Source organism: Betta splendens, chromosome 12, assembly GCF_900634795.4.
Source record: "Betta splendens chromosome 12, fBetSpl5.4, whole genome shotgun sequence".
Classification (NCBI taxonomy): Eukaryota; Metazoa; Chordata; class Actinopteri; order Anabantiformes; family Osphronemidae; genus Betta; species Betta splendens.
In genome coordinates this window covers 13,329,284-13,356,012 of record NC_040892.2, presented here as the reverse complement: position 1 = coordinate 13,356,012, position 26,729 = coordinate 13,329,284, and the positions used below count along the sequence as shown (strand labels likewise).

The window sequence follows — 26,729 nt, the reverse complement described above, 5'->3', positions numbered from 1 at the left end:
TGTTTTATAAGATGAGAGTGGATGTAATGATGTAACAAAAGCAATGTACAACTTGTTATTACGTACCTCGAGTTTTTATTACTGTGTATTATTTTAAATGCACCGTTTATGCATTAAAGAAATACTGATTTAGCGTCTATTAGCATCTGACGACCCAAATACCGTTTGCTGTCATTTCAGGGCATCAAACAAACACAAGCATGTTTTAAACCATGATTTACAGATTATGTTTTAGTTAGGTAACAAAGTAATTGTAAATGTGTTAGAACCTTAGCTGCATTAATATTATTTGTTAATATTACAGATGCACATGACCTATTCTCCCTTAAAACGACAAATTACAAAAAATACTTTATGTACAACACATATAGCAGCCTGCAAAAGGAAAGTTGGACTGACACTGATTTCACATAAACACAGGAGCTGTTCACTGTCATGTCTTTCAATATGAAACTGTTTACTACCACACTGCTAAAAGGTATTTTATGAACCATTAATACACGAAACCAAGTTTTAAGCATCATGTGTTCTAGCAGACACATTTAGATCAAAGCAGCCTGAAAGGATGGAAAGACGGTGTAGTAGATGTCAGACTGATGACAACTGACCTACTAAAGTCTTGGTTGTGTTCATTCCCGATGAACACTTCTCTTTCCACCTCTGCAGCGTTCTTTGCCACTAACAACCTTTTAACCACCCTTACCATTCTGCCAGAGGAGGATGAAGTGATGACAGGACAGGTACAGATGCACCTTCTATCTGTGTTACAGTAGGCATTCAGGCACCGCATTTTAATATCAAGCTGTTCACAAGTTTGATCCAAATCCTCCATTTTGTACAGTTCATTTTGTTTTTTGTTCGTACTTATGGTGTGACACTTCCCAACAGGTCAGGGGTCAGGTAGCCATCTGGTGATGGCATCGTCTTTGGGATTATCAGCTGAGGGGCAGGTGTTTGGTTTGGTGTCAGTAGGAGACTGTTCTGTCTGTCAACACCCTCTACTACGGTGTAGACAGGAGGAGGTGGCAGCGGGGACACGGTCGTAATATCTGTTTCAGAACAAGGTGACGGTGACGCTGTGTGGTAGGATTCACTCACGCCCCCCTCACATGGTCTTGAGCTCATTTTCCATGCATTGATCTCCGAGGTGTAGCCCCCATCATTTGCAGTTAGCTCTGCATGCTCAAACTCATTGTTCTTTTTCTGCTTCTCTGGTATAATGTCTTTACTTTTTTCCACCTCTGTCTGGTTTTCAGGCGATAGCAGCACCTTCCCAGATGACCTGACCTCACTGACTTGGGTGTACATCGCCTCTCTGCCCAGAGCTGAAACTGGTGGCTTGGCAGTGGTTGTGCCCAGAACCAGAGGGCTTTTCTCAGTGGCTCCTGTGGACGTAGGATCTTTACTGAGGGTCTGGACTGGGATGAGACTGTGGAAAGCTGAGGCTTCTAGGTCACAGGGAAGATCTGGTTCACAGCAGCTGGCTCGGCCTGAGTCATCGTCTCTAAAACCGATGGAGAGAGGAGAGCAGTTGGAAGAAACGGATCGCTCCATTAGACAGTCTGGGTCTGACATTCTGTCATTGTGTTCCTCGATGTCCAGGTCGATGAATTCCACCCAGGGGTCGCTGTTGTACAGCTCTGGCCTCAAATCAGGGGGGGCACCCAAGATGGACGTCAACTCTCTCAGTTTTCCACTCTGTGAAATACATAAATTTGCTTCGTTACACAATCAGGTTGAGAGTCAGGTCAGTGGTAATGAAAAAACTTTGAGTCATGAAAAAAAATTTTTAAACATATTTACAGCTTTATATCGGGATCCAGAGAGACACTGACAGTACAGTACTGGTTAGTGTGTTGCAAATTGTTAATAATAAAAACAAGAAAGAAAAAAATAATCTGGGATTGAACTGAACTGGGGCATTTTTAACAGTTTGAATGTATATTGTAATTAGTAATGAAGCTGAAATAATGCTTATAATTAATAATTATTTAATTTATGGCAACAAGGTAAAATGTCATAACTAAACAATAACATGTTTCACCCGGATGAGCAATTAAGATGCAGTGTGCGCAATTAGGATGCGTCTTAGAAGAATTCTTGGTCAAAAATCAAAACTGTGGACAGATAGGCTGAATACCTTTAGTAATTCAGGGTCGATTCCTTTTATTTTAGGCCCAGGAACAGGAGGTAAAAGAATCACCATCAACCTTAGGGAAAAAAGGGAAAACTGGTGAATTGGACGCATACAAAACAACACAAACCTAAAAACAAATCACTGCGATACTTTAAATACGTTTCCTGGTAACAAACCCACAGCGGCACTTTTCCAAGGTCAGACAACCCACACAGCAGCTAGCAGCACTCCCTCATTTCTAAATGTTTCTAATAGTTTTGCTTCTGCACACATACAGTACTGTGGTTCCCAATGGCTGTGAAATACTTACTTCTCCTGCTGTGAAATGATGACTAACATCAGAATGGCCACTAAACACAAGGCACCAAAGATGAGCAAAGCTACCACTGGGAATCGAGATCCTGCCAAAGTAAAATGACGCAGAGTCAAACAACCTAATTCAGCTACGTACTGTACAATCATAGTAATATCATCTTTCTCTAAGTGAGTGTCTACCTTTAGATGGGATGTGGACGAACACTGAGCTACTGAATTCTCCAAACTTCTTTTCACCAAGCATTTTACACCGGACTTGAACCTCATAATTCACATTAGTTTGAAGGCCATAAATGGAGCATTGTGTGCTTTTCTCAAGGTCGACCTGTGGTGAAAAAAACGTTTTTGAATCCTGCAGCATCATCACATTACGGAACATGGAGTTCTATTGCTAAGGAAAAATGTATCATGGAGCTGCAGACTTGCACTACAGTAACACTTACACCACATGAAACTAATTCTATAATGAATTTTCCAAACACGGTGCAAACCTACAAAAATAACCAACCAATGTTCCATTTTAACACACTAAATAAACTTGATTGACACCCACCACTTCCCACAGGTCCGAGTTGATGTCACGGTATTGAACCTCGTACTGCAGCGTCATCCATCCCGTCTCCACGTCGGCTGACTGGGGCGGCTTCCAGCTCAGCATGATGTCACAGTACGTGCCAGTTAGACTGACATTCAGCAACGTCCATTTCAAATCAATGGGTGGATCTGGTTGCACTGAAGGGACAGTCGGGAAATCACCAAAGTTTTATCCACTGGGATATGCGATCAGAATATTTGGCAAAACACTGACTATTAGGGGACCTTGACAACTGAACTTTACGAAGTAACTTTACCAATGTCAAGAACCTGGAAGAGGTTCTCATCATAGAGGACGGCCTGATCTCCTGAGCGGAGCTGGATACTGTAAGATGTCCAAATGGTTGTGTGGTTCTCATTGAAGAAGCACTCATTTGGCTGCTCAGTGCTGTAGTGAGGACACTCACTCCAGTTTTGATAAGACAACTGTGGTGATCTGCAATAACATATATAATGTCAAATGCGGGGGGTGGTGGCATGACAAGCAACAGCTACACAGTCAGGCTCATGTAGGATACTGTAAATTTCATCATTAGAATATGATTATCTGAGAAAAAAACATTCACTAAGTAAATCTGCAGGAAACCTGAATATATATATATATATATATATATATATATATATATATATATATATGATACACACTTTTGATACACACTTTTGTGTATGAATATTAGATTTTTATATAATCTCTTCATATATCTCCTCACATTTTGTTGATGTAGAACAAGCGAAGCGCTCCCGGCTCAGAGAGGTTCTGGTAGGAGCCAACATTCCATGTGCACCGGAAAGTCACCATGTTGGTGGAGACACAGCCAGTGAGATATGGGCGTCTCTGGGGCAGGGCTGTGAAAGAGAGACGGGAGAGAAATGTCATTACATATGTGATCGCTGCTTGTAATGTGGAGATGGGCCTTACTTGTGTTGCTGCCTTTTTGACTCGGTCGCCCCCGGGAATGGCCTTGCAACATTTTAATGCCAGAAGAGTGACTGTAGCCTAACTCTAGGGAAAAGCCCAGCCACAGGACATACATCAGCTTTTTCTTGGAAGACATTTTACTGCTTTCCAAGGAAAAGCTGCTCCTAGTGTGTTCACAGCCATGGCTGTTTTGGAGGGAAGTATTTTCTTCCCCTGAATTCACAACCACACTTGAACCTACAGTAAAGTACCATTTGGAGCTCGTTTTGTGATCTGCACAAACTCAAAGCATGTGCACACAGTACATTTACACAGATTCCAGAATCTTTAGTGTGCACAAAACTGAGTGTACTGGAAAACGCAGGCATGTTTCAGGGGGCATAATGACCTGTACTGTATGTGTACTATAGCTTGCAAGAGTCAGAGAATTAAACTGGCTGTGGAGCTTGAGCCCAGTATTACCAGGAGGCTGTGTGATCTGGGGTTCTGGGGACAGCACTTCAGGGAGGGACAACAACATGAGCCGGACCAGCTGAGTACTGAGAAGTGTGAGAACAACACACAGCTCCTCCACAGTTACAAGGCTGCGCTGTGAGCACAGGATGAATATCTCTTAGGGTGTTTCAGGAAAGGGGGAGTCACAGGTTAAAAATAACCTGTTTACCCGATCCCACACTCCTCCTTGGAACTGTGCTGAGCTCCGGATTAGGAGAAAAATCAATGTGACACTCAGCTATGCAGAGTTCAGCGTTTAATCGTTTGATAAAACCAAACGCGTTTGTTCTATGAGCATCTTCTGCTAGATTTTTACTCCTGTTCCCTCTCTTCGTTTTGACCACCTTGCTCATTTGTTGGTTCTAATCATCCCCAGTTGTTCTTGTTAGCCTCTTTGTCCTACTGTGTGTAAGACTTGTTTTTTCTGTGTCTGACAGCTGATTATTAGTTGCTTGTATTATGACAGTGTAATAATGGGTGTAATGTGTGTTTTGTCTGTCAGATATGTTTTTGTTAATTGAATTGAAATTCCCCCAAGTGACAAGTTGTGGGATTAAGCATTTTGGGTCCTTACTTGTCCTTGTTCTAACAAGGTTGTGATAAGCATCTTGTGTCTGTAGAGAGCTTTCACTTATTCTGTAATCAAGACTATGACCTTCTCACTAGGAATGTAAAATATGGCCGGGAAGCATATTTTTTTCAAAACCAGAGTCTGTGAGTGGACATGGTTAGGTTTCAAGTTTTAGGCAGAGTGTTTGAACGAATAAACTGCGATTTTATAACTTGTCAAAACATAAACTGCGTCTCCCTGAGCTCCACAGAACGTAGAGTGAAATATGACTCCTCCTCCTGGTACAAGGAGTCAGTCAGATATATTTTTTAAATGTACATATTGAGTTGATTAAAGTAGCAATGAAGTCAGAATTAGCCCTATCTTATAGACCAATCCACTGGTTGAATACATAGTCAACAGCTCTGAATGGAGTCACTGACTGTATTAATAGACAGATGGTGGCCCTTTGTGGGTTTTATGATTGAGGTGGTCAAAGCTGGACTGGCCAGTCAAGCGTACACACTCTGTCTACAAAGCCATAGATGGTGATAGATACAAAGGTTCCAACTCTGTTCTGCAGCTACCTTTGATATACTGTGTCTTTGATGCTTTGTTCTTCAATGTCTTCCAACATAATACTGCTTTTGTGATTCTTTATGACAATTCAGAGCTACTGTAGAACACAATATAAATGGTTTAATGCTGTTGCCCAGTAGAAACAAGGAAAACCTACTTATTCCAAACAAAAGCCCTCAGGTTTAGGATTTACTGAAGCACGTTTAAGGAAACCAAAAGCACGCTTTAGCAGGAATCCGCTGCCATCTTGGCAGAATATGTGCCTGGAACTGGATCACCTTGTGACTGTGGCAGGTTTCATTTCTGTGCTTGCACGTCAAAACGCTGCCGTGTTTGCTCAGTAGCTGCCAAGCAGAGTTCACTTCTGGTGTGAGCAAACAGTCACCGCGCAGGGCTTTTCTGAAACGCAGTCCTCAGAGCCACAAAACACACAGATTACCTCCCAGACCGTGACATAGAAACGCGATCCATTCTCATTTGAGGACTCTTCTGTCCGGATGTTGCTGTTCCAGAGTGAAACAAAACATCGTCCCTGATAAGACCAGGTGTGTTTCACTTCAGCTGTGACTAAACAGGAAGAGCTCATTTAAACAGTGCTCAGTCAAACCTTAAACAGATCTCATTCGTTTACAACTAGGACAGCTCGATGTGTCTCCTGGCTCAATACTTCTACATGGAGATAATCAGTGTATGTTTTCCCCATTAAAGCCTCTTTTAACATGGCACATTGTGTTGGTGGAAAGCTGATGTCTTCCTGTGAACATACGCAGGGCAAGCGGGTATTTATCACATGGTCAGGCATCAATCAGTGGACTCTCTGGGGGGGAAGCCTCATCCTCTCCGTTTAAGAAAGCCATTTCCGTTGCTGGCTTCAGGCCACGGCGCTGTGAAAACCGGTCAGTATTTTTGCACAGAGCTGAGGCCGACGTGGATGAAAAAGCCTGTGTGTGCTCAAAATGACCACTCAAGAACTGTAATCACATTAACAGCCAATGTTCTGATCCTCGAGTGATACAAACAGCGGCGCTCAGGTGGAGACGAGGAAAAAAAATGCTTCTTTACTGCTGCAGAGCCAGTAAAGTAATAAAGTTCCTGGAAGTCCAGCAGCTGGTGTTCCAACGGTTAGAAAGTGAGAGGTGTTATTTTAAGCAGGGAAAAGGCAGCGTCGTGTCCCTCGCACGCGATTCTCCTCTCACAGGCCACTGGATATTAGGCAGATTAATAGAAACCTGAAGATTCAGCACTTTAAATCCACCACTGGTCTGCACAATTATAATGTTTAGTAAAATACAGTGACATACAGTAAAGCAGCTGGTGTTAGGTTTAAAATGTGCACAGATGTGTGAGCTTATAAATCATGCTTTGATGTTTACAGTAAATCTGGTGTTGAACAGTTGCTTGTCAGTTGTTGTCCGAACCCACCACTACCACCTCCCTCACCATGATGACGACATTTGTTTTCTATTGGCTCTAATTTAGCATTTGATCACTGGGAACGCAGCCATTCACCAAAGCAGCACTCAACCTGTTTGAGTCACTCAACAACACTGCACCTGTAGACTGTGATTCACAAACCTATAGATTCATTTAAGGGCGAACACACAAATACACAAATAGTTATACTTTCATGAGGCACTGCCGATTTCTAGTTTTTTTTTTGACAAATCACTGTAGAATATAACATACAGACTCGAAACAGCACAGAGTAAGAAGCGGGAGCAGGGGACCCATCCTTTGTCCACATCCCCACTATGTTACTGCCAGTGTTATATAACAAGACAAAGCACAGGATGTCTGTACGTGACTCAAATGGTCAACGCAGGCCTAGTCTACGTCTGTAGATAAAACACAGCTTGTGGATGCAAATACACAGGCTTTCCACTGCCACTCAGCGGCTATTTGGAAGGAAGGGGAGACTCTACACAGAAACAGCTTCCCATTGTTTCCGCAGTGGAGTGCTCTCTGCTCTCCACTCTCCAGAATTCCTGGGAAGCCACTTCACTGGAAATTCGCTGGCTGTTCTCTATGGCTCTGTGAGGAGGGTTCCACTGTTGTGCAACACATTTCATTTTCATTCAAATGCCAATGCAGCATGGTCACTGTGTAGCATGGTTTGCATTACTGCAGGCCGCCTGTTCCCTGTGGCTGAGTTTATTTATTACAAACACACGGATACGCAGAGCAACAACAACAGATGTCAGAGATCTTCATGAAAACAAGGCCCTGAAGTTGCACAACAGAATTGTGTTCTTCGTTTATAATACACACAACAACACACTTGTGTCAAAACTACGTGTTGCAAAACTCTGATTTAGTTGTAGAGTGAAGACAAAGGTAATCAGAAAACAACCTGTATGTAATGGTACCTTGTTCAGAGGTTGATTCCAGGGCCAGTGCCGTTAAGATCTGAAGAGCGATGAGGAGCATGTTGAGAGCAGCAGCCATGGTGTCGAGCTGAGAGACAAACGTGGCGAATGTTAGTGCAAAGAGCTCAGCAGCACGCAGGCCCAGCCCACTACCACTATTACACCCTCCTGCTACTTTTTTGTAAATGGAAGTTTATTACATATTAACAAAACAGGGAAAAAGGTGCTTTGCGAAATTGCATCCGTCAGAAAAAAATTATTATAACAGTGATTAAAACGTTCCTGTTTGCTTTTGAAATTTTAGTAAGTGAAAAATGAATTATATATCCATAACTTAGTTTGCTCCCTAAACCATCATAGTTAAACTTTAAGTCCAAAGTTTTAAAAGCAAACTGGGTTCTCTCCAGGTTCTCCTGCTTCCTCCCACAGTCATAAAATGTGCATTCAGGTTGTCAGGTTTGTCTATACAGTAGCTGTAAGTGTGAGCAGCGATGATAAAGTTCAATGGTCATTCCTAAAATGGTTGATCTGCATGTGCAGCACTGATGTGTGACTGTTTACATTCATCCTGATTTGCTGAAGCTCCCTAGCTGCTCAAAATAGGCACAGGTTGTTAGACTTTGTTGAGAATTTTAGCCATTTTGTTGTGAAGGTTTTTAATACACAACTTTGAGAGAAATCTGACTGAAGTTAGTTGAAATGTTACAGCTAAAATTTGGTTTTGTGTCTAGAATTAACACTGTTATGAGCAACTCATCAAAAACGTTAAGTGATTAGTACAAAAACAAAATGACAGCAAGAAATTTGGAGTGGATCTTTTTAAAGATCCACTCCAAATCATTAAATAAAGATTTAATGGATAAGCGTAAACCATGTGTAGAGGCATGCGGCCCAGCAGCTTTAGATCAGAGCATGGACATTTATTCATTGTCTTCGTGGTAAACACAGTGTTTATCCTTCTTGGAGAGGCCGGTTGTGCAACATGAAGCACATCGCTTCTGAACGTGACGCTCATACAGCAGCGCTGCGTTCTGGCTCAACCAGCCTCATCTAAACCCAGGGCTTAATTACTGATTCTTCTAATAAAGCCATTGTTGAAAGTCGAGCATACCACATTTAAGACATTGGAGAAATATCTTGACATAACCATTTAAGTTTGTTTATGACATTATTTCTAGTTTACTGTATATGAGAGTAAACTTAATATTTAAGTGAATTGGACACTTTTGTATTTTACAAATTTAGTTAGACACTTTCTACTTACATCTTTAAAAAATATGTCTCATGAAAAGAATTCTCTAAATACCAAAGGATGAATGTCTGGAACAGTCCTAAGGCCAACCTCATAATGAATGTGTCCTTGTCATAGGTCTTGTTTTGTGTGATCAATAGAAATGTAGCAGATAACAAATGAAAAAACAACCTTTCTGTGCAAACATACTGCACAACTGAGATATTGACAGCAGAATACAGTTTACATTTTGGAATGTCTCATAAATAAGAGTAAACTATTGTCACCGGTGTGATCGCACAAAGTCATGGCATTAGATTTTTGGAAGAACAAATTTAAAATTTACTGTATGTCCTGATCTGTTTTACCTGTAGCCTTTTTTTGCAGTTGAATGAGGAATATATCGTACATACAGTAAATGTATAATGTAAAAATAAATAAAAGCATGCATCACTGCATAAAATTATTAAACTGGAACTTGTCCTTGAAGATACAAAACAAATGATATATTTAATGATATTGCTTTCATGTCCTTAATACCCTATGAAACACATACACCCACAACTGGCTCAATACAACTTTATCAGTCATTTCTGTAATATGTGATCAAATCGAACATTGTACGTTCATTGTTGGAGTGTTGAAAATGAATAAAATAAATGCAGAGAAGAGCGAAGCTTCCAACTGCAGGAAGTTAAGAAATGAATAATACAGAGCAACAGATTGGTGTTGTTATAAGTTAAGATAAGATAAAGCTTTATTAGGGTCCAGCAGATGGAGGTTGAGGAGAAAACAGCACAAGGACAGGGCAAACTGTTCTGGTGGCAGGAACAAAGCTAACAGAAGGTCTGCCAAGACTGTGTTTACTCACGTTAGAGGTGTGACCTCTGCCATACATCACTAGCTTTGTACATCTGATGCCACTAATGCGTAAATGTGGATTTGTAATATTATTAAGACTTGAAGCTCATTCAGGTTTGTTCCAGCTAAGTTTTATTATTAGCCAGCTAGTTAATTTTGTTTATTTATGCTGGTTTGTGCAGCTCTTTTGACAACTCAAGGCCTGGTTTTTAGTGCCAGTCCTTAATAAATAAATTGTATTTGTTACAGTTTTATAACAATACCATGCTTTTCCAGGTACAAGTAAAAGGCTGCAGGAGCAAAAGGCGCGTTGCAGGTGAGTTACATTGACGGTGCGTTCAATGTCGAGTTTAAATGTACAGACCACTTTAACCCCAATACAACCCCCTCCCCGGCCCCTCCTCCTCCCTTGTTTTGAACCCGCTATGGGACTGGGAACATTTTCCTCACGTGTTGATGCTCGTTGTAATATTCGGAGTTATTACTCGTGGATGCAATTTCACACAACACATGAAAACTATAAAAGACAATGTCATGTGACAGCGACAGGTCGAGTTGGTGATGAAGCTGAACTAGAAGCCAACACAGAAAAAGAAAAGAGACGCCAACAACTCACCGCGGTGTTGAGTCCAGTCCTCTGCAGCAAAACTCCCCCACAACACACACACACGCGCACGCACGCACGCTCGCGCACAGCAGCTGGTCGCTCCACACAGACCTCACACACCTCACAGTCCGCTACCAACGACCCGGGGCTGAGTGTGACCGGTCCGGGCGGGCGGGGAACGCTGTCGAAGAAAGTCCGTCCGTTCCCGATCCTGAGCCGAGCCCGAGCCGAGCCCGAGCCGAGCCTGGGTCACAGCAGAAGCAGCACAGCTGGCAAGAGGGAGGGCGACATCTGTCGGCGGGGGACAGTACAGCAGGGGATTCTGGGAAACGACCACGTTACGGTTATTGGGGATTTTCTCTATGCAACATACTTGTATTATTTGATGCATTTAGTGTAGAAATCACAATATTTAAAGGCAAATGTCTCGAGGTCTAAGCACTAGACGAGTCAAAATGCATCTTTATTATAGTACAATAAGCTATAGCTATATATGTAGTTACAAACTATAAAAAGAATGTCTAGTCTAGTTCTGTGAACGCTTCCTCTGCTGCTAATGTACAGGTTGTTTTCCAGCCTCTGGACTCACGTTTCATTACTTGCTACTGTGTTCAGTCAGTGATACGTGTCTCCCACTCACTCAGTAGCAGAGGTGCCTTTTCATCTTTGTATCCTCAAGGTACACACAGATATTTAGATTTGCACCCTGGACAGGTCGCTGGTTCATACAGCGGCAGACAGACATCCACACACACACACACACACACACACACACACACACACACACACACACACACACACACACACACACACGCAAACGCCACATAGGAAGGTTCAAGCCTCAACACAACCCTGATGACAACAACAGAGAACAAGTTGGGTATTGTTATTAAAGGAAGTCTGGAAACAGAGATTCAGCCTTGAAGCAGACTCATCTGTGAACACGTGACCCTTTCTGTCGAAGGACACCGCTGCGATATGCTGTCTGGGATGTTATAATGTGAGTGTATGCTCTTCTTATTCTCTTGTCTTTTTGTTATGTCTATGGTTGGAACGCCTTAACAAAATTCACCTCAAATCATGCTGTAAGATCCATTCAGACTCTCACGTATGCTAAACAATAAGTGTAGTATGGCATATAATAGTATAATAATATATAATAGTGTGTATTCTGATCATTATTGTACATACGTGACAGCTTGGCGCATGCAGACAGGCAAAAACGAGTTGATAGGTCTGATTTTTATACGTCCCAAAAAATAAAAATAATAAAAAATTACTCATGTCCATTCACTGAGATGTTGTCTGAAATATATTATGTTGAGGAGACTTTTATTGTTTTTGTCTTTATTGTTTAGTTTAGTAGTTTAGTTTGGTAATTTACTTATTTTTGTACACAAACAATAAATGTGTACGCAAATCATGCAGACTGAGCTTGTGATGGTCTTATCAGGGTTAAACTGCTGTGACGCAAATTTCTGCAGTCACACTGACAAAACTGCACAACAACAAATCTTTAAAATGACAAGAATCAATCTCACTGCGTTGCACAACCGCTGGGTTTGACTGACTTTGGGATGAATATGTGTAAAAGAACAGAGTGTGCCTGTTTATGGTTTGAAGAGAAGTGATTGTTCAGATCCAGTGGATGAGAGTTTGCTCACTGTGGGAATTCCTGAACTCGTGGTTTTGTTGCATAATCCCTCACTGACTATATGAACCTGTGAGTTACGGTGCTAAACCAGACGAAAGAGCAAAAACCTGGAAGATCACATAATGAAGGTACACACATTTACTGCATTTACTACTCAGACTAAGTAGAATATCTACCATATATTAGAACGTCTTGTAACCATAGTCTAAACTCTTTTCTGTCTTTCAATCAGCTGAGTGTGGAGGCAGCTTTGCCTTTGTTGGTGCTCATCTCCGTAGCCATAGTTTGGTAGGTGTACACACAAATCATAGACTCTCAACTCTGTCACAAATGTGCTGTAAAGTGCACGCATTGACTTTGTCCTGTAAGTCAACTGTTAATTCCTTTCAGCTGTCAGCAGACTGTGAACTGCAGATGGGCGACTTATGGAGAGTGGTCCGAGTGTGACGGTTGTAGGAGAACGAAGGTAAGGGAAGGCATGAACATTCATGATCACAAACTAGAACCCTGATGACCCCAACCTTTAACCAACTTAACCAGCACAAGTATTAAATGATCCATCACAATACTCATCCTGTTACACAAACCCATTAAATATTGCATGTGTGATGATTTCATAGGGAGGCACAATGAAATGAATCAGTCTGTCTCACTGAGTGACTTAAGACTTACTTCCAGGACTTGTGGAGCTATTGCACTAGTTACAGGGCTGGACAATAGTAAAAGATATAGGGACTAACATGAAATATTCATAAGGTATCACATTTACATTCCTGTGGCTATGCATAACTGCCTGACTCGGTTTTGTTGAGGTTAGATTTTTGGCTGTTGGTCAACATGCACATGGATTTACTGCATGAAAGGTCATCAAAGAGTTAATTCCAGAGATTCAATGTGCCTTTTACAGAAGTTGTAAACTGTTAGACCTTTGCATCACACCTCGCATGAACCCATAACCACTTTCCCACTGAGCATATGGGCCGATGTCAGAATATGAATAACATTTAATACCACAGGATTCTTCTCATTGCTGCTGGTTTCATGTGTCTAACTGCTTCCTGTGCAGGTACGGACTCGACATGTGGAGGTGTACGCCCAGTTTGGAGGACTGCCGTGTTCAGGAGAATATACAGAGACACAGACATGTGTTCCACAGAAGAGATGCCCCCTGGAAACAGGCTGTGGAGACAGATTTCGTTGCACCTCCGGTACATATGGCAGTTTATTCATAAAAAAAGCCTACATCTAATGAATCATTCTATTATTACATAAGTAGTTTTCTAATGTATGCATCAGTCAGTGGCTCAAGAGGTAAAGATGTTGGCCATCAACTATAGGGTTGGTGGTTTGATTCCTGGCTTCCTTGAGTCCCTGAGGCTGATGCGTAATTGGGCAAGGCACTAATAAGCTGTGTCATCGGCGTGTGAATGTGAGTGTGTTTGTGTGTGTGAACGGGTGTATGTAAATGCAGTGTTAAAGCGCTTTGTGTACCATTAGTGCACAAGCATTTACTGTATCATCTTCATTGTTAATACCGTTAAAGGTCAGTGCATCAGTCGCTCTCTGGTGTGTAACGGTGACCAGGACTGTGAGGATGGTCTGGATGAGAGAAGCTGTAACCTAGACAACAGTCAGCTTTCATGTGACCTTGACAGAACCCCTCCCAACTCTGACTTCACAGGCAGAGGGTGAGTGCTGCTTATTTGAATGGCTGCTTGTAAAAAGCTTACTGTATCTATCAGACACAGACTCATCAAATAGTGTATGTGTTGTACAGGTATGATGTGTTGACAGGGAAACTGAAAGCAGGTGTGATCAACACGCGGAGCTTCGGAGGACAGTGCAGGAAAGTGTTTAGTGGTGACCACAAACTTCACTTCCGACTGCCACAGAGCAGCCTCAGGTACAACTTTGAGGTGAGTCCAACCACAGCCTCAGTGACCATAGATCTACAGTATCCTTTGTGTGAAATCTGACTGTATAAAAGCAGTAATCACCCAAAGGGGTGTTTAGCAGCAGTAAGGACCAACACAGACTCACACAGGCGGAATGACAACTTATTACAACTCATTTTAAATGCAATTGTCTCGAATCACAGACTTTTCTATAGAAGACTAGGATTCAGGTTTTAACACAGTATTTTATTTACACAAACAAACAACTAACAGGCTGGATGATAATGGAGGTTCTGTGAACTAAAGATGACTGAGTGGATATTATTGATAAAAATGTCCTGTTATGTTGAAAAGTCATATAATGTATCAAATGTATTAAAATAAATCAACTTTAATCACTGCATTCCCATCTACTAAGTAAATAAATTGAATGTGCACTACTGCGCCCCCTACTGACACCAAAGCAAAGCTTTTTTAAGGAATGTGTTATTTTGGGTTCATAGAATCAGACAAATGACACAGTATTGTTATATAACGATATGACGTATATTTAAATGACATAATGAAAAGAATGCGAATGACAGATAACAGCAGCAGTGTGCTTCAGGTGACGGTGAACAACGAGGAGAGCGATGAATCCTACGACAGCGCCTGGTCCTACATGCAGCACATCCAGTCCAACGCCTTCTTCGGACACGACCGTCGCAGCTTCCACAAGGAGATGACAGAAAACAAGGTACTCATACAGTACCTACAGTACTGAGCACCGACTCCTTCACAAACCACCATGGACCATGTGGGCAACAACCCGAAGACCTCATCTGTGGTTCTGGACCCGTGTCTTTTCCTCCTGTAACTGTCCTCCAGGCCTACAGGATGATCATCCTGAAGAACAGAGTGGAACTGGCCCAGTTCCAGAACTCTGCTCCCCAGTACCTGCCTCTGGCTGAAGGCTTCTGGAAGGCGTTGTCCACTCTGCCGCTAACATACGACTACTCAGCGTACCGCCAGCTGCTCCAGACGTATGGCACTCATTACCTCTCTGAGGGCTCCCTGGGGGGCGAATACCAAGCCCTGCTGGAAGTAGACCGGCAGGCGCTTGCCTCCACAAGTAAGATGCTTTAATCAATACTAATATTAATTCCTCCACCTTATGATGAGGGTATGTGACAGCTGAATTGGGTGTTTATGGTATATTCTTAATATGTAGCATTAATTTGTAAACATTTAGTGCTTTTAATTTTTATTTGTATACACTCCATTTTTAAAATTGATCACCAAACATACATTACTGTCTACATGCTAGAGAACTAATTGTGTGCCTTGTTAATTACTCTCTCTATGTAATTTGTTGTGTGTCGTTTGTTTTCGTCCTACCTATATGAAGGTACAACTGATATTGAGTATCAGAGGTGTTGGAGAAAGGTCAAACGCCGTCTCTTCCGGAAAAAAGTCACAACTACCTGTGAAAAACTGACAAGTTCTGTAACATCCAGCTATGGTCAGTGAAATCCTTCATGTTTGCAGACATGTATGAATGCTCTGAGCACAGCGGAGCAGCCTGAGCTCTGAATTCTGTCTGCTGGTGATCTTCTACAGGACACAATGTAAACAAGATGCCCATTAAGATCAACATTATTGGAGGAGATCCATCTTTCATTGCAGCTCTGTCTGTTCTGGATCTGGAAAACCCCGAAGCGAATGGAAAGCTCTACAACAACTGGGCCTCATCTGTCAAAGACTTCCCTGAGGTCATAAACCAGAAGGTAGGACAGTCCCCCTAAATATCCTATCGCTATCATTTTTGAATTGGATTGTTGAACAAACAAATAGATTTGAGCCTGAATAATCATCATCAGCTGCGTTTTATACAAAGTTAGTTGTATAACAGAAGAAGATTTTGTGTTTGATTTATAACCCCACAATGAACTCATGATTATAATTTAACTTTAACTACTGACTACTGTAGTCTAAGCCAAAGTAAAGCAAAAGAGATGAGTGTCTTTCATAAATGAGGAAAAGTTTCAAAACGAGATCAAAGACCATGTTGGTTTGAAGCATACAGACATCACTGCTGATGTAATCGTTATTCCCAAAAGTAAAACCTGCTGCACTACAGTACCTGGATGTGACATAAGAAGCAGAGCCAACAAGTGAGAGACACCACAAAAACTGCAGCAAGGCATGGTGGCAAAAGGCCCTGTGGTTGAAGGAGCACAGTAAATGTTGGGTTTTCAGGCCAGGACTGCAAAACAAACCACTGGTCCCAAAGCGTGCGAAACGTCTGCTGCACTGTCCAGATAAGACACTGCTCTGCAGAGATGTGTGGAATGCATCCACTGATGGACGTGGTGGAGCTGTTTAACCTCCTTTGTCACTTTAAACCTGCAGCATGTGGAAAAGAGTAGCAATGCATCCTAGGAATGTCATGTAATTAGCCTGGGGGGGGGGGGGGTGCAGGTCAGCGGACCCTGGAAGCAAACATCCACCATCTTGGAGTCAGACAAGTCCTGAAAGTGACAGATCATATCCTGATATGATATTTAAATGCATCAACATATTTTTACATTAATGTTTCCCTTCATTTCCCAGCTGCGTCCTCTGCACGAGCTGGTGAAGGAGGTGCAGTGTGCCGGTTTGAAGAAGCTGCACCTGCAGCGAGCCACAGAGCAGTACGTGGCAGAGGAGCATCCCTGTCACTGCCGGCCCTGCCGCAACAATGGCCGGCCGCTGCTCACGGGCTCCGAGTGTCGCTGCGTGTGCCGGCCCGGAACCTCCGGACGAGCCTGCGAGGCCGGAGCTGTGATCGGAGAACAAGCGGGTACTGAATTTAAACTGGGGTTACAGTTAAAAAAAGACAAAGTCTGAAATATACAGTAAGAAATCATTAGTACAAATGTGAAGACCTGTTTGTATATGAATTTTAATAACAGACACTCGTTGTTCTTCCTCCTAGGGGTGATTCACGGGGGCTGGAGCTGCTGGTCTCCATGGGGATCCTGCTCTGGTGGACAAAGAACCAGAACTCGCAGCTGTAACAACCCTGCCCCCAGTGGCGGTGGCCAGTACTGCACTGGACTGCAGACGGAACACAAACCTTGTGACGACTCGGACATACAGCACTTGCGGTAAGTGATGACGCTGCCTATTACCCCAACACCGATCCCAGAATTCAGAGATATGTGTTTCACAGTACTAATGTTTGCTTATTTAAATAATGCTAGTTGTGTTGTTTGGGTTTTCTTATATGTTATTTATAAATTATTTGAAAGGAAAAGCAGGTGTCTTACTGTGGACTTTACCTGCAGGATGATGGAGCCTCAGTGCTTCAGTCTTTCTGTGAGTCCACCAAAAACATGTGGTCCACCTCCAAACCTCAGGAACGGGTTTATTCAGGTGTGTTTGTGTTGTGAGACCTGCAGGCCTTTAGGGTTCAGTGATGCAAAGGCAGTTCACCGGCTCTTACTGTTTTTTTTTTCAGGATCCTAGAGACGTTTACCTGGTTGGAAGCACCGTGGACTACTCCTGCATAGAGGGACACCACCTCAGTGGAAACGCTGTGGCTCGGTGCACTGACGACCAGAAGTGGGTGACGGGAGGAATGACCTGTAAAAGTATGTCTTGACCTAATTCTTCTAAGTTTCAGGCAGATTTTCTCTACATCTGCCTAAATTCACCTCATTCTGTTCTTTAGGTTCTACTTGTGAGTTTCCTACACTCAACAGTGAGGTTTCAGCCAAACCAACTAAAGCAGCTTATCAGATCGGAGACAGCATATCCCTGTCGTGTCCTGTGGCGTCAGTGCTGGACGGCCAGGCCTCAGTGATTGAATGCACGCCCAGCCTGCAGTGGTCTCCCTCTCCGGAAAGAATCACTTGTAAAACAGGTACTTTTCTAATTGAGAGACAAATGCTCATACCTTCAACTGCACCAGAGTGCAGGATGCCACAATTGTTGGGTTTGGGAGGAATATCACGTTTACTGTACTTTTGTGGCATTATCACTATGCGAGTCCTGCTTCACATACACTCCTCATGAAGAATTGCATCTCATCCTGTTCTTGATATCTTTAACCCAGTGCCTCCAGTTGCAGCCCAGCCCTCCGACCTGGCGTGTAAGCGATGGGAGACTGTGGTGAAGGGCAGATGTGTGTGTAGGATGCCGTTCCAGTGCTTGTAAGTGGAAACAGTTGTTTCAGAAATGTAGAACAGTGTTCCCTGTTAAAGGTGTTAAATAGCTTGTCTTCATGCAGGCCTTCTCTGCAGTTGTGTGCCAGGCTCAGCTCCAGCCAAACCCGGTTACTGGGCGTTTGTCAGCTGGAAGCTCTGAGGTGTTTGGGACGGAGCTTCACGTTGACCAGCGACGGTGACTGTGTGTGGCCTCAGGAGACCTTCACGTCCTGTGACGGCTGCCAAGCAGGAACCGTCTGTCAGGGTGAGTCTGCTGGACACTCGATTCCTACAAGTCGCATTCTCGTTACTACTCTGACTTAGAGGCCTACATCCATTAAAGGTTGGTGGTTGGTCAGAGCCAGGGCCAGGTTCCGTTATGACATCACAAAGGGGACAAATTCTCAGTAAACTGTTCTGAAACTAGCTTCTATAACAAAAGCAAGGGTGGAATTTTACTTAATAGAACCCTTTGAAAACCCCTTTTTCTGTTCAACGTGAGTGAAACTGCGCCACTATATGAGTGTTTTTGTTTCCATTCTAGAATCAGCACAAAGGTGCATATGCCAGGACGTTGTGGAATGCCACAGCACCTCCCCCCCGCTGTGCACCAGCTCTGGAGTCGGCGGCGCCGCAGTAACGATGAGCGAGTGTGAGGTGGGGGCCAGAAGATGTGCAGGTGAACGGGTCAGCGTGATCAGTTTGGGGCCGTGTCCTGCATAAAGATGCTCTACCTCACACACAAGAACCTCATCTTTGACCCCGATTAAACTCTACAGAACTCAGCACTTGTAAATATGTTCAAATACTGTATGCTGCTAGTGTTCAAATGCTGTATTGATGGTCACTTTATTATCAACAATCTGTCTGTACTTGTTGTTTATATCATGCTCTATGCTGAGTTACTCTAAATAAAATCTTTATTTGTCACAACAGTGCTGCTGAGTCTTGTTCTTGTGTATGTGGATCACTTCACATTCTTGAGGTAATATAACTAAAATCGTAACTGGTCTGCTCCTATCTTTTTTATCTTACTTCAAAATGACTGAAATATAGATCAGCCCGATTAAAACAGCATCATCATCAGCTGTGCACCGTATTAAGACAGGTTTCCCTGTCATGTAAGGTGGATGTTACGAATTTATGCCAAATAATTTTTTAAATTCCACAAACAGATAAAAACCAAATGATATCTAGTTCACCTCTTCCAATACTATTACCTCCAACATATTCTTCCAAATGAAGTTTGATTCAATCAAGACAGAATGTACAGTACATTCTAATATTTTTGCCAATCCTGTCTGTAGAACCAAGACCTGAGCCAGAACCTGTAAAAGTCAGGTCCAAATACTGTAGGTTGCAGATTCACATCTATTTTCCTTGGGTCTGTTTGGGGTTGTGTCTGACAAGAAAGCTGTTATAAAAAACACATTTATTCTGAAATATAATAATAAATTTGGTAAAAACTGTTTTACTTACTTTCTAAACAGTCTAGTGGATTTTTTTTAACAAAAAAATATATATATTTTTAACAGGTATATTGATGCACATTAGTCTTAAAAAATTCTCATGGAATTAGAAACGCTTGGACCTGAACATGTTTTTTAATTCATAGTTCTAGTGCTCAGGGCATTTATCAAAGAATAATACTGACCTTTAACATAAATCAAACGTGTTTTTAAATGTGAAGGTAGTTTTTTTGCAGAAGTATGTTATTTTAATCACATATCTGTTACTGTACATGGGTTTGGATTCAGCTGAAAGCTTTTGCAGGATCATCCGGACTCACAGTCGCCTTCACCGAGGATCTCTATCTCATAGCCTGCACATTTGAGGGTCACTGCAGCGCAAAGGCCCAAGGTGCGATTCCTCCTGCTCACCTTCACACAGAATTTTGTCGTTTCCACTTTAGGACAGTCTCGAGCAGTTTTACACTCACACCTATCAGAGTCTGAGGAGAAATGTGAGCTTACATTAGTAAACAATAAAAAGGCAGACAGTTACATCTCCTCACATTAGAGCCAGAAACTCACCACCACAGATTTCCCAGTCATAACAGGCGCTGAGACCACAAGGCTGCTGAACAGAGCTCCTATTGGACATCTGGGCCCGAAACATGGCCCACTCCAGTTTGGCTAAGTCGTCGAGAGTGCATGCTCTCTCCCTAAAGAAGAAGAGTGGGTCGCCATGGCAATGGCCAGCTTGGAAGGAGCAGAGGGACATTGAGACCAGCGCACCGACGTCCACATTCAGGATGCACAGATCTGCTGGTTTTTCACTGCACACACAAAACATCATGAACATGTCAGTCAGTTATTCAATGACATCATCATAAAAATCATCTAAAACTGGTTGATTAGTCCTAATCACTCACAGGCAGCTCTCGCGCTCAATGCAGACACACTTAGAATTCTCCCGTCTCTGACCTTGCTTACATGGACCATCTGGAACTGATGATCGCTCTAAAGAACAGCACACAATCAAAACGCAACAGAATCAGTATATTGGCATCTGAGTTGCTTAAAGAGGGTCCTCTGTTATACACTCATCATCATTTGTCGTACCGCTGGTGCAGCGCAGATCAGCAGCCAGAGGAGGCTCCCAGGTGAGACTGTTGCCGCATTTAAAGGAGCTCTGCGGCTTTGGCACCATGTCGTTCTCGTTACACGTCAAAGTCAGTGACTCACCCACTTTGTATTCGTCCTTGTCAGGGGACAAAATCATTCCTTTAGGGATCTCAGGAGGAAAGCATATCTTCCCTGGAACAATAAGAGGAAGACATTTCAAGTTAATCTCTTATCAAAAACATTTGAGTTATTTTTAGCAGAAGATTTAAACGTACTAATGCATTCGCCACTTGGATCGGTCCAGGTTCCATCAGGGAGACAGTTTATGAATTGGTAACCATCCAGTTCAAATCCAGTGAAGCATAGGAACTCCTCATTCTCGCCATAGTTATAATACTGCTTTGATTTCTGTCAAAGAATGGAAGAATGGAAACAGAGAATAAAAAGAATATGATCATTACACACATTTAGGATTAGCTAAATAAAACATTAAATAAACCATTAATCAAGAAGAGTATATATATCTTATATACTCCTCTTGTTAAAGCAAAGCTGTCCATCACAATGTGGCATTTATTCATTGTAGTCAAACCGAAAAAAGCATTATTATTACCACTAAAATGTTTTTTACATTTTAGGAGTATATGATGCAGTGCATGATACAACAATTATCATCACATTGTAAATCATACTGTATTTAAAGTCTGGCTGGCAGTAATGGGCTTCATTAAACAAGCACAGCTGAGACAAGAGAAGTGGTTTCATGTTGAAGCCATGAGTCAAGAATGGGACTGGTGGGATTTTACCCTGAGGAAGCTGTTGGCCGGTCTCTGTGGCCTCCGACATCCCTTCACACCAGGGGGCAGCTCATCTATCCATCCCACAGTGAAGTCATCGTCATTGTCACAGGTCTCCTGTCTGGACATAGGAAGCAGAAATATAAATTACAAAGTCTGATGTAAGATGATGTAATGAAGATCTTAGTGGAGGGTAAAAGCAGAAAGCAGTAATGAGCAGCAGGATGTTTAGGATGTACAGTACTTTGCCCTACCTTTCAAAAATGGAGATATAACAAGCCTCTTCCTGTCTCTCGGGGCCTTCACATGGTTGGCCTCCTCTCAGTGGAGCAGGGTTATTACACTGCCTTGTGCGATGTCGCTTCAAGGTGGCTACACAGCGACTCCACGGCCCCCAGCAGCTCCAGTGTCCGTCCACCTGCTCTGTGCAGATGACACAGAAAGTCACATTGTGATGTCTCATCACGCAGATCTCAGCTGTCCATGGAGGCTGGTCTGGTTCAAGCTTACACCTGAAACAGCCGGTTACACTGGCAAAACTGTGTGTCCTCTGGGGACCACGATTTTACATTCAATAGTGTCATTATGAACCTCACTTCTTCATATTATTTAATATTGGTGGCTTATTGGGTCTACTTTCAACAACAGTAATCAGAAATCATGATTGCTTAAAAAGAGGCTTGAAACTGAGGGTTAGATGGTAGTTAAATTAGTCCATTGTGCGCTACAAACACCCCTATATACCTGAAGTGAAGTCCGGAGCCTGTTTTTCACAGTTAGTGCCAAAGGTGCCGGTCTGGCAAATACATTTGCACTCTGTGCCGGAGAGAACAGGTCGGCCATTGTTGGGACACGGAGCACATTTGCAGGTATCGAACTCTTCCAGGTACTGCAGCAGGGCCCTCCTCAGGTGCCTCCTTTTTGTGACGGCACAGGGGATCCCCTGCACCAGGTCTATGATGGGCAGAAGCTGAAGAAACACACATGCACTCACTGAAGTATTCACAGGCTTACATGTAATGTACAGTATGTGTCCAAGACTGGAGACCTTTAAATGGGTAGGTGTATGTCTAACCTTGTAATCCACCACCGCAGGGTTGTCAAGAACAGACTTGGCCCAGTTTATGAACGAGTCTTTGTCTGGGGTGGCTCCCTGCCTCTCCCAGGCCAGAGCTGCTGCTTCTCTGGGCCGGCCTCCTTGTACCAGGGAGAAGGATTTCTCTGAAGCCTTGATGTACGAACCTGCAGCAGAAGATACACATTAGTCATAAGACGATTGGAGTTCTTTCAAATGCCCGATTAGAAGGTCAAACAACCCCAGATATTTGACGTGACCTTCATATTTCTGTGTCATCTTGTCATCATTGCAACGTGTTACACTGCTGTGTTGACTGTAGAGGATGACGGTGAAGGTGGTCTCTCTAGAGAGACAGGATGCCGTCTGCTCGTCTGTTACACCTGTTGAATGACATGACATTCTATGGGTGAGTTTTTCGGGGTAGATGGATCAAGGTGGACATTTTGTGTTGACATATTGGAGTTTCGTCCACTAGGTTTTGCTGTTGCACCTGAAGCCCTCATCTCCTCTCGACTGTACTGGTACAGCAGATCATAGTGACCGCCCAGTTTTCCTGAGTCGTAGTAGTGGGTTCCAAAGCGTTCAAATATTTCCCTGTAGAGAGCATAGCTGTACTGAAGCGGAAGCGCATTGAGATACTGGAGGAAAGCGTGGGACAGGACGAGCTCCCCGGGTCGTTTCAGCTTGAATGTGGATATGGGCAGAACCTGGTTGACTCGGAAAAACTTTGAATCCTGCAGAAGAAATATAGAAAAATTAGCAAGAAAAAGAACTTCATCACAACCTGAATGCCAGTATATCGCTACAATTGCAAGTGATGTGGCTGTTGATGTGTGTCCTGAACCTTTTTTTGCGAGGCCTCAAAAGCTTCTTTCCTAGAGCCAGACGAAGAGGATGAGCCTCGACCGAGGTAAAAAATTGGAATAAAGGGAAATATAAAAAGATCTCTCCCCTTAGCAGAGTACTGGCTCTGAGAACCCGATGTCTTCACATTGATGGGCTCCGAGTGCAGCGTCTGGGGCTTGATGCTGAAGTCCTGTACCTGTCCAACCTTCACAACCAACAACAAAAGGTGTTCATCCATGAGGCTTTGCTATAAATGGTATTTTCTAACAAACTATTCAAATGATTATTTTTAGTTTGACCTTATTCAGTCACATGGTTTAATAGTGATATTACCTCCAAGTCAAACTTGTCAAAGTTGTAGGGGATTCGTTGGTAGACGAGACTTTTCTCGGGTCTCTTGATGTTGCAAATTTCTCCCATAAACATGTTGTCTATCACTGGCGCTTTAGGCTCCTCTGCTAAAACGTCAAACCTTCATAGCAATTAAAAAAACAAGATTAATTATTATTTACAGGCATCAATGTTTGCGAACAATATTACCATCAACTTTTATTTTGGCAGCTATGGTTTCCAATAAGACCATATCTTCATTAGAATAAACAGGACCCAGTAATTTATGACCAACTCTGGGAGGAATGTGATCTGATTTAACCCGGTGACATTTAGCTCACCCGTTCTGCACCAGGTCGGCCCCAGGGGCCACTTTCGGCCTTCCTGCACAAACGATTTTAAAGCTGACGCAGTCCTTCTCATCAGAGTTGTCTCCACAGTCGTTCTGCCCGTTACACGTCAGGGTTGAATTGAGGCAGCGTCCTGTTGCAGAAAAACTGTTTTAGATCAAGGCGAGGAATGGAGTCACGCCTTTAGTCGTGGTATTTAGGGTGAGTTGGTAGAAGCACTTTAAGTATAGCAATTACCATTATCACACTTGAAGTTGTCTTTGCAGTCAATGGGTGGCAACTTGCATTCTCTGGAAGAGTAACAGGGCCTCTCCTCTGTCAACTCTACGCTGCAGGCCGCTCCACCAAACTGGGATGGCCTCTGTACAGACCGGGTCCGAAACTATGGCAACAGCACAAGACCAGGAGAAATCAATTCAGACATCAGAAGAGCGAGGAGTTAGGACAGATCCTCTAATACAGCTGAAGAAGGAACGCGATCACCAAACGTGGCCATTTCTGTTTAATGTTAAACAATTTAAAAATAAACAGTTTGGCAGGTCAGGGTTCAATGTCATGCAGGACATTTAGAGTATTGCATAACTGAAACTAAAGGTCCATGGATCTGGACTGGCACTGACACGCTGCTCCAGATGTTCAAAAACGGCTCAAGTCCAGAACTGAGACATGAAAAGAAGAAGAGATGTACAGTATGGAGGCGTGAGTCAAGCATGTGGTCTGAGCTGGTGCAGCGACCCAACACACATGTCTTTGGACAACACCAGCGCAGAGTCAGACCAGTACCAGAAGCTGGACTCAATCGTTTGCAGCTGCACGGCTGAGCCACTACTAGTGAGGTTTGTGTGCTTCCTGCCTGTTTCTTGGCACAGGGGGAGCAGTCAGACCAGGGCCCAAACTCTGTCAGCAGGCAGTTGATTGGACAGGCGTGCTGGTTGCAGGCTCCCATCTGTGAGTGCTCACAGATCTGACGGCAGCTGCTCTTCCAGTAATAGTCGTCGTACACAATGTTCCTGTGGAAGACCATCACTTTTAATGGATTTCACAACTCTGGCTGAAAACAGCCTAAAAGGAATATAATGTACATTGTTACAACTTCTGTGTTGCTACTATAAATGTGCATCATATTCTGCGTCTCACCTGGTTCTGTACCGGATTCCATGATTGCAGGTACTAGTGCATGCGGACCAGGAGCCCCAGGGGTATTTGTCACAGAAACAGGCCAGACCCGCGGATATGCAGCTGAGAAGCTGCAGCAGGACGACCAAGCGAACAGAAGGAGCCATCAGGGAAACTTCAAGCTGTCGTGCCTCCTTCCATGACCAAGAACAGATAAAGGTAACATTGGCCAGTTGATCTTATCAGTGTGCAACATATTCAAATACCTCACTTAGAAAAAGACAGATTACCAACAGACTGCTGCAGCATTTGACAGTAGTGCATTTATCTGATACATAACTAATACAAAAACTTATGAAATCAAGCAAAAGTTCATTGCTGTCATTTAGACGGAACACTTTTTTGTTGCACACAATCTAGTCTCTTAGCATACGAAGGGGAGACAGCCAACAAATGAACAGTGCACAGAGGCGCTAACAGTTTTAAGAGTTGTATATGTTTTCCAACATACAGTCAAATCCAAAAAGACTCTTACCACATGCAAGACTTTCTCCTTAGCAGATGTTCCAAAATGCAAAGCGCTAGATCAGGTGTTTGAGTTGTCAGCTGTTGAGGGTCTCCACAGAAAGTCAACTCTGTGCTGCAGACAGAGCTGAATGGGACTGAGATTTGAGGCTGCAGCAGGAATAAAGCTCCCCTCAACGACCTCTCGGGATTCAGTGGGCTCTGGGCTCCTGTTGCCCAATCTGTGTAAAAAACGTGTTTCTAATTCTTTATCTAATAACAACAATCATCGGAGCACATAGAAAAAAGTCCTTACATAAGCCTTTTATGTCTAAGGTTCACGGGAAAGAGAGCAAAATGCTCTGGCATTTCCCAGTTCAAGAGAAGAAACAGATGTTCTGGGTCTGAAACGTGACAGTTTGAAATATTGAAGGGAAAAACAACGTTTTTTCTTTCCACTAGTTGTTGCACAATCTGGTACAAAACAGCATCTATGTTACTGTTGTGTAAGAGACAACTTGACCAGATTAGCATAAACACAACAACTGTTATGTGATGTATTATCTCCACACAAAAGTAGGAAGAATAAAGGCAGGTGTATGTTTATACAGACTCATTTGGTTTGAAAGGTTTTCCAGTCTTTCACATTCTGACTCCATCTTCATCTGCCCTTTGAACATGACGCTGCCAGTTCACTGTTGGAAGATCATTGTAGTTTCTTACTAACAGTAGTTAATAGTAAATGTGAGCTCTCTCTCTCCTAAAGTCA

The 26,729-nt window shown here is 42.9% G+C and overlaps 3 protein-coding genes across 5 annotated transcripts; 1 reads left to right on the top strand and 2 right to left on the bottom strand.

Moving 5' to 3' along the window:
• Window positions 1-52: 52 nt before the first annotated feature.
• ghrb (growth hormone receptor b) lies at window positions 53-11,329 on the bottom strand. Its single transcript, XM_029168441.3, has 9 exons — window positions 10,664-11,329; window positions 7,956-8,043; window positions 3,757-3,892; window positions 3,304-3,482; window positions 3,006-3,184; window positions 2,633-2,777; window positions 2,448-2,538; window positions 2,141-2,210; window positions 53-1,698 (listed from the first exon to the last, which is right to left on the bottom strand). The coding sequence occupies exons 2-9, from the start codon at window positions 8,032-8,034 to the stop codon at window positions 865-867; spliced, it is 1,713 nt and encodes a 570-aa protein (XP_029024274.1). The 5' UTR covers window positions 8,035-8,043; window positions 10,664-11,329; the 3' UTR covers window positions 53-864.
• A 359-nt stretch (window positions 11,330-11,688) lies between these two features.
• c7b (complement component 7b) lies at window positions 11,689-19,310 on the top strand. 3 transcript variants are annotated; one of them, XR_008696331.1, is made up of 18 exons: window positions 11,689-12,436; window positions 12,541-12,596; window positions 12,699-12,774; window positions 13,375-13,516; window positions 13,852-13,996; window positions 14,086-14,224; window positions 14,811-14,939; window positions 15,071-15,314; window positions 15,591-15,704; window positions 15,803-15,969; window positions 16,796-17,024; window positions 17,160-17,331; window positions 17,476-17,599; window positions 17,685-17,817; window positions 17,898-18,089; window positions 18,282-18,378; window positions 18,469-18,637; window positions 18,917-19,057. XR_008696331.1 is itself a non-coding variant. In XM_055513538.1 (18 exons), exons 1-18 carry the CDS (start codon window positions 12,431-12,433, stop codon window positions 19,093-19,095), a joined length of 2,526 nt encoding a protein of 841 aa, XP_055369513.1. In that variant the 5' UTR covers window positions 11,692-12,430; the 3' UTR covers window positions 19,096-19,310. The 3 variants fall into 3 exon arrangements, 2 of the variants coding, with proteins under 2 accessions (XP_055369513.1, XP_029024267.1); XM_055513538.1 differs by having other exon boundaries at window positions 11,692-12,436; window positions 18,456-18,637; window positions 18,917-19,310; XM_029168434.3 differs by having other exon boundaries at window positions 11,694-12,436; window positions 17,512-17,599; window positions 18,456-18,637; window positions 18,917-19,310.
• A 647-nt stretch (window positions 19,311-19,957) lies between these two features.
• c6 (complement component 6) lies at window positions 19,958-26,315 on the bottom strand. Its single transcript, XM_029168432.3, has 18 exons — window positions 25,992-26,315; window positions 25,478-25,650; window positions 25,194-25,350; window positions 24,578-24,722; window positions 24,332-24,473; window positions 23,994-24,132; window positions 23,659-23,865; window positions 23,305-23,548; window positions 23,072-23,194; window positions 22,812-22,978; window positions 22,481-22,706; window positions 21,991-22,159; window positions 21,746-21,857; window positions 21,215-21,347; window positions 20,937-21,131; window positions 20,747-20,834; window positions 20,406-20,650; window positions 19,958-20,323 (listed from the first exon to the last, which is right to left on the bottom strand). Exons 2-18 carry the CDS (start codon window positions 25,621-25,623, stop codon window positions 20,148-20,150), a joined length of 2,814 nt encoding a protein of 937 aa, XP_029024265.1. The 5' UTR covers window positions 25,624-25,650; window positions 25,992-26,315; the 3' UTR covers window positions 19,958-20,147.
• Between the last annotated feature and the right edge of the window lie 414 nt (window positions 26,316-26,729).

Bases quoted from the DNA above. Each gene is read 5' to 3' on its own strand.
- c6 (XM_029168432.3), bottom strand. From the start codon at position 25,623: ATGGCTCCTTCTGTTCGCTTGGTCGTCCTGCTGCAGCTTCTCAGCTGC. The intron at 23,866-23,993 runs GTAATATCACTA...TTGGTTGTGAAG, and splicing joins TTGACAAGTTTGACTTGGAG to GTTGGACAGGTACAGGACTT. The intron at 21,348-21,745 runs GTAAAATCCCAC...ATTCTTTGACAG, and splicing joins CGGCCAACAGCTTCCTCAGG to AAATCAAAGCAGTATTATAA.
- ghrb (XM_029168441.3), bottom strand. From the start codon at position 8,034: ATGGCTGCTGCTCTCAACATGCTCCTCATCGCTCTTCAGATCTTAACG. The intron at 2,778-3,005 runs GTGGGTGTCAAT...TTTTCACCACAG, and splicing joins ACTCGGACCTGTGGGAAGTG to GTCGACCTTGAGAAAAGCAC. The intron at 2,539-2,632 runs GTAGACACTCAC...TTACTTTGGCAG, and splicing joins CGTCCACATCCCATCTAAAG to GATCTCGATTCCCAGTGGTA.
- c7b (XM_055513538.1), top strand. The intron at 14,225-14,810 runs GTGAGTCCAACC...AGTGTGCTTCAG, and splicing joins GCCTCAGGTACAACTTTGAG to GTGACGGTGAACAACGAGGA. The intron at 17,332-17,475 runs GTAAGTGATGAC...ATTATTTGAAAG, and splicing joins TCGGACATACAGCACTTGCG to GAAAAGCAGGTGTCTTACTG.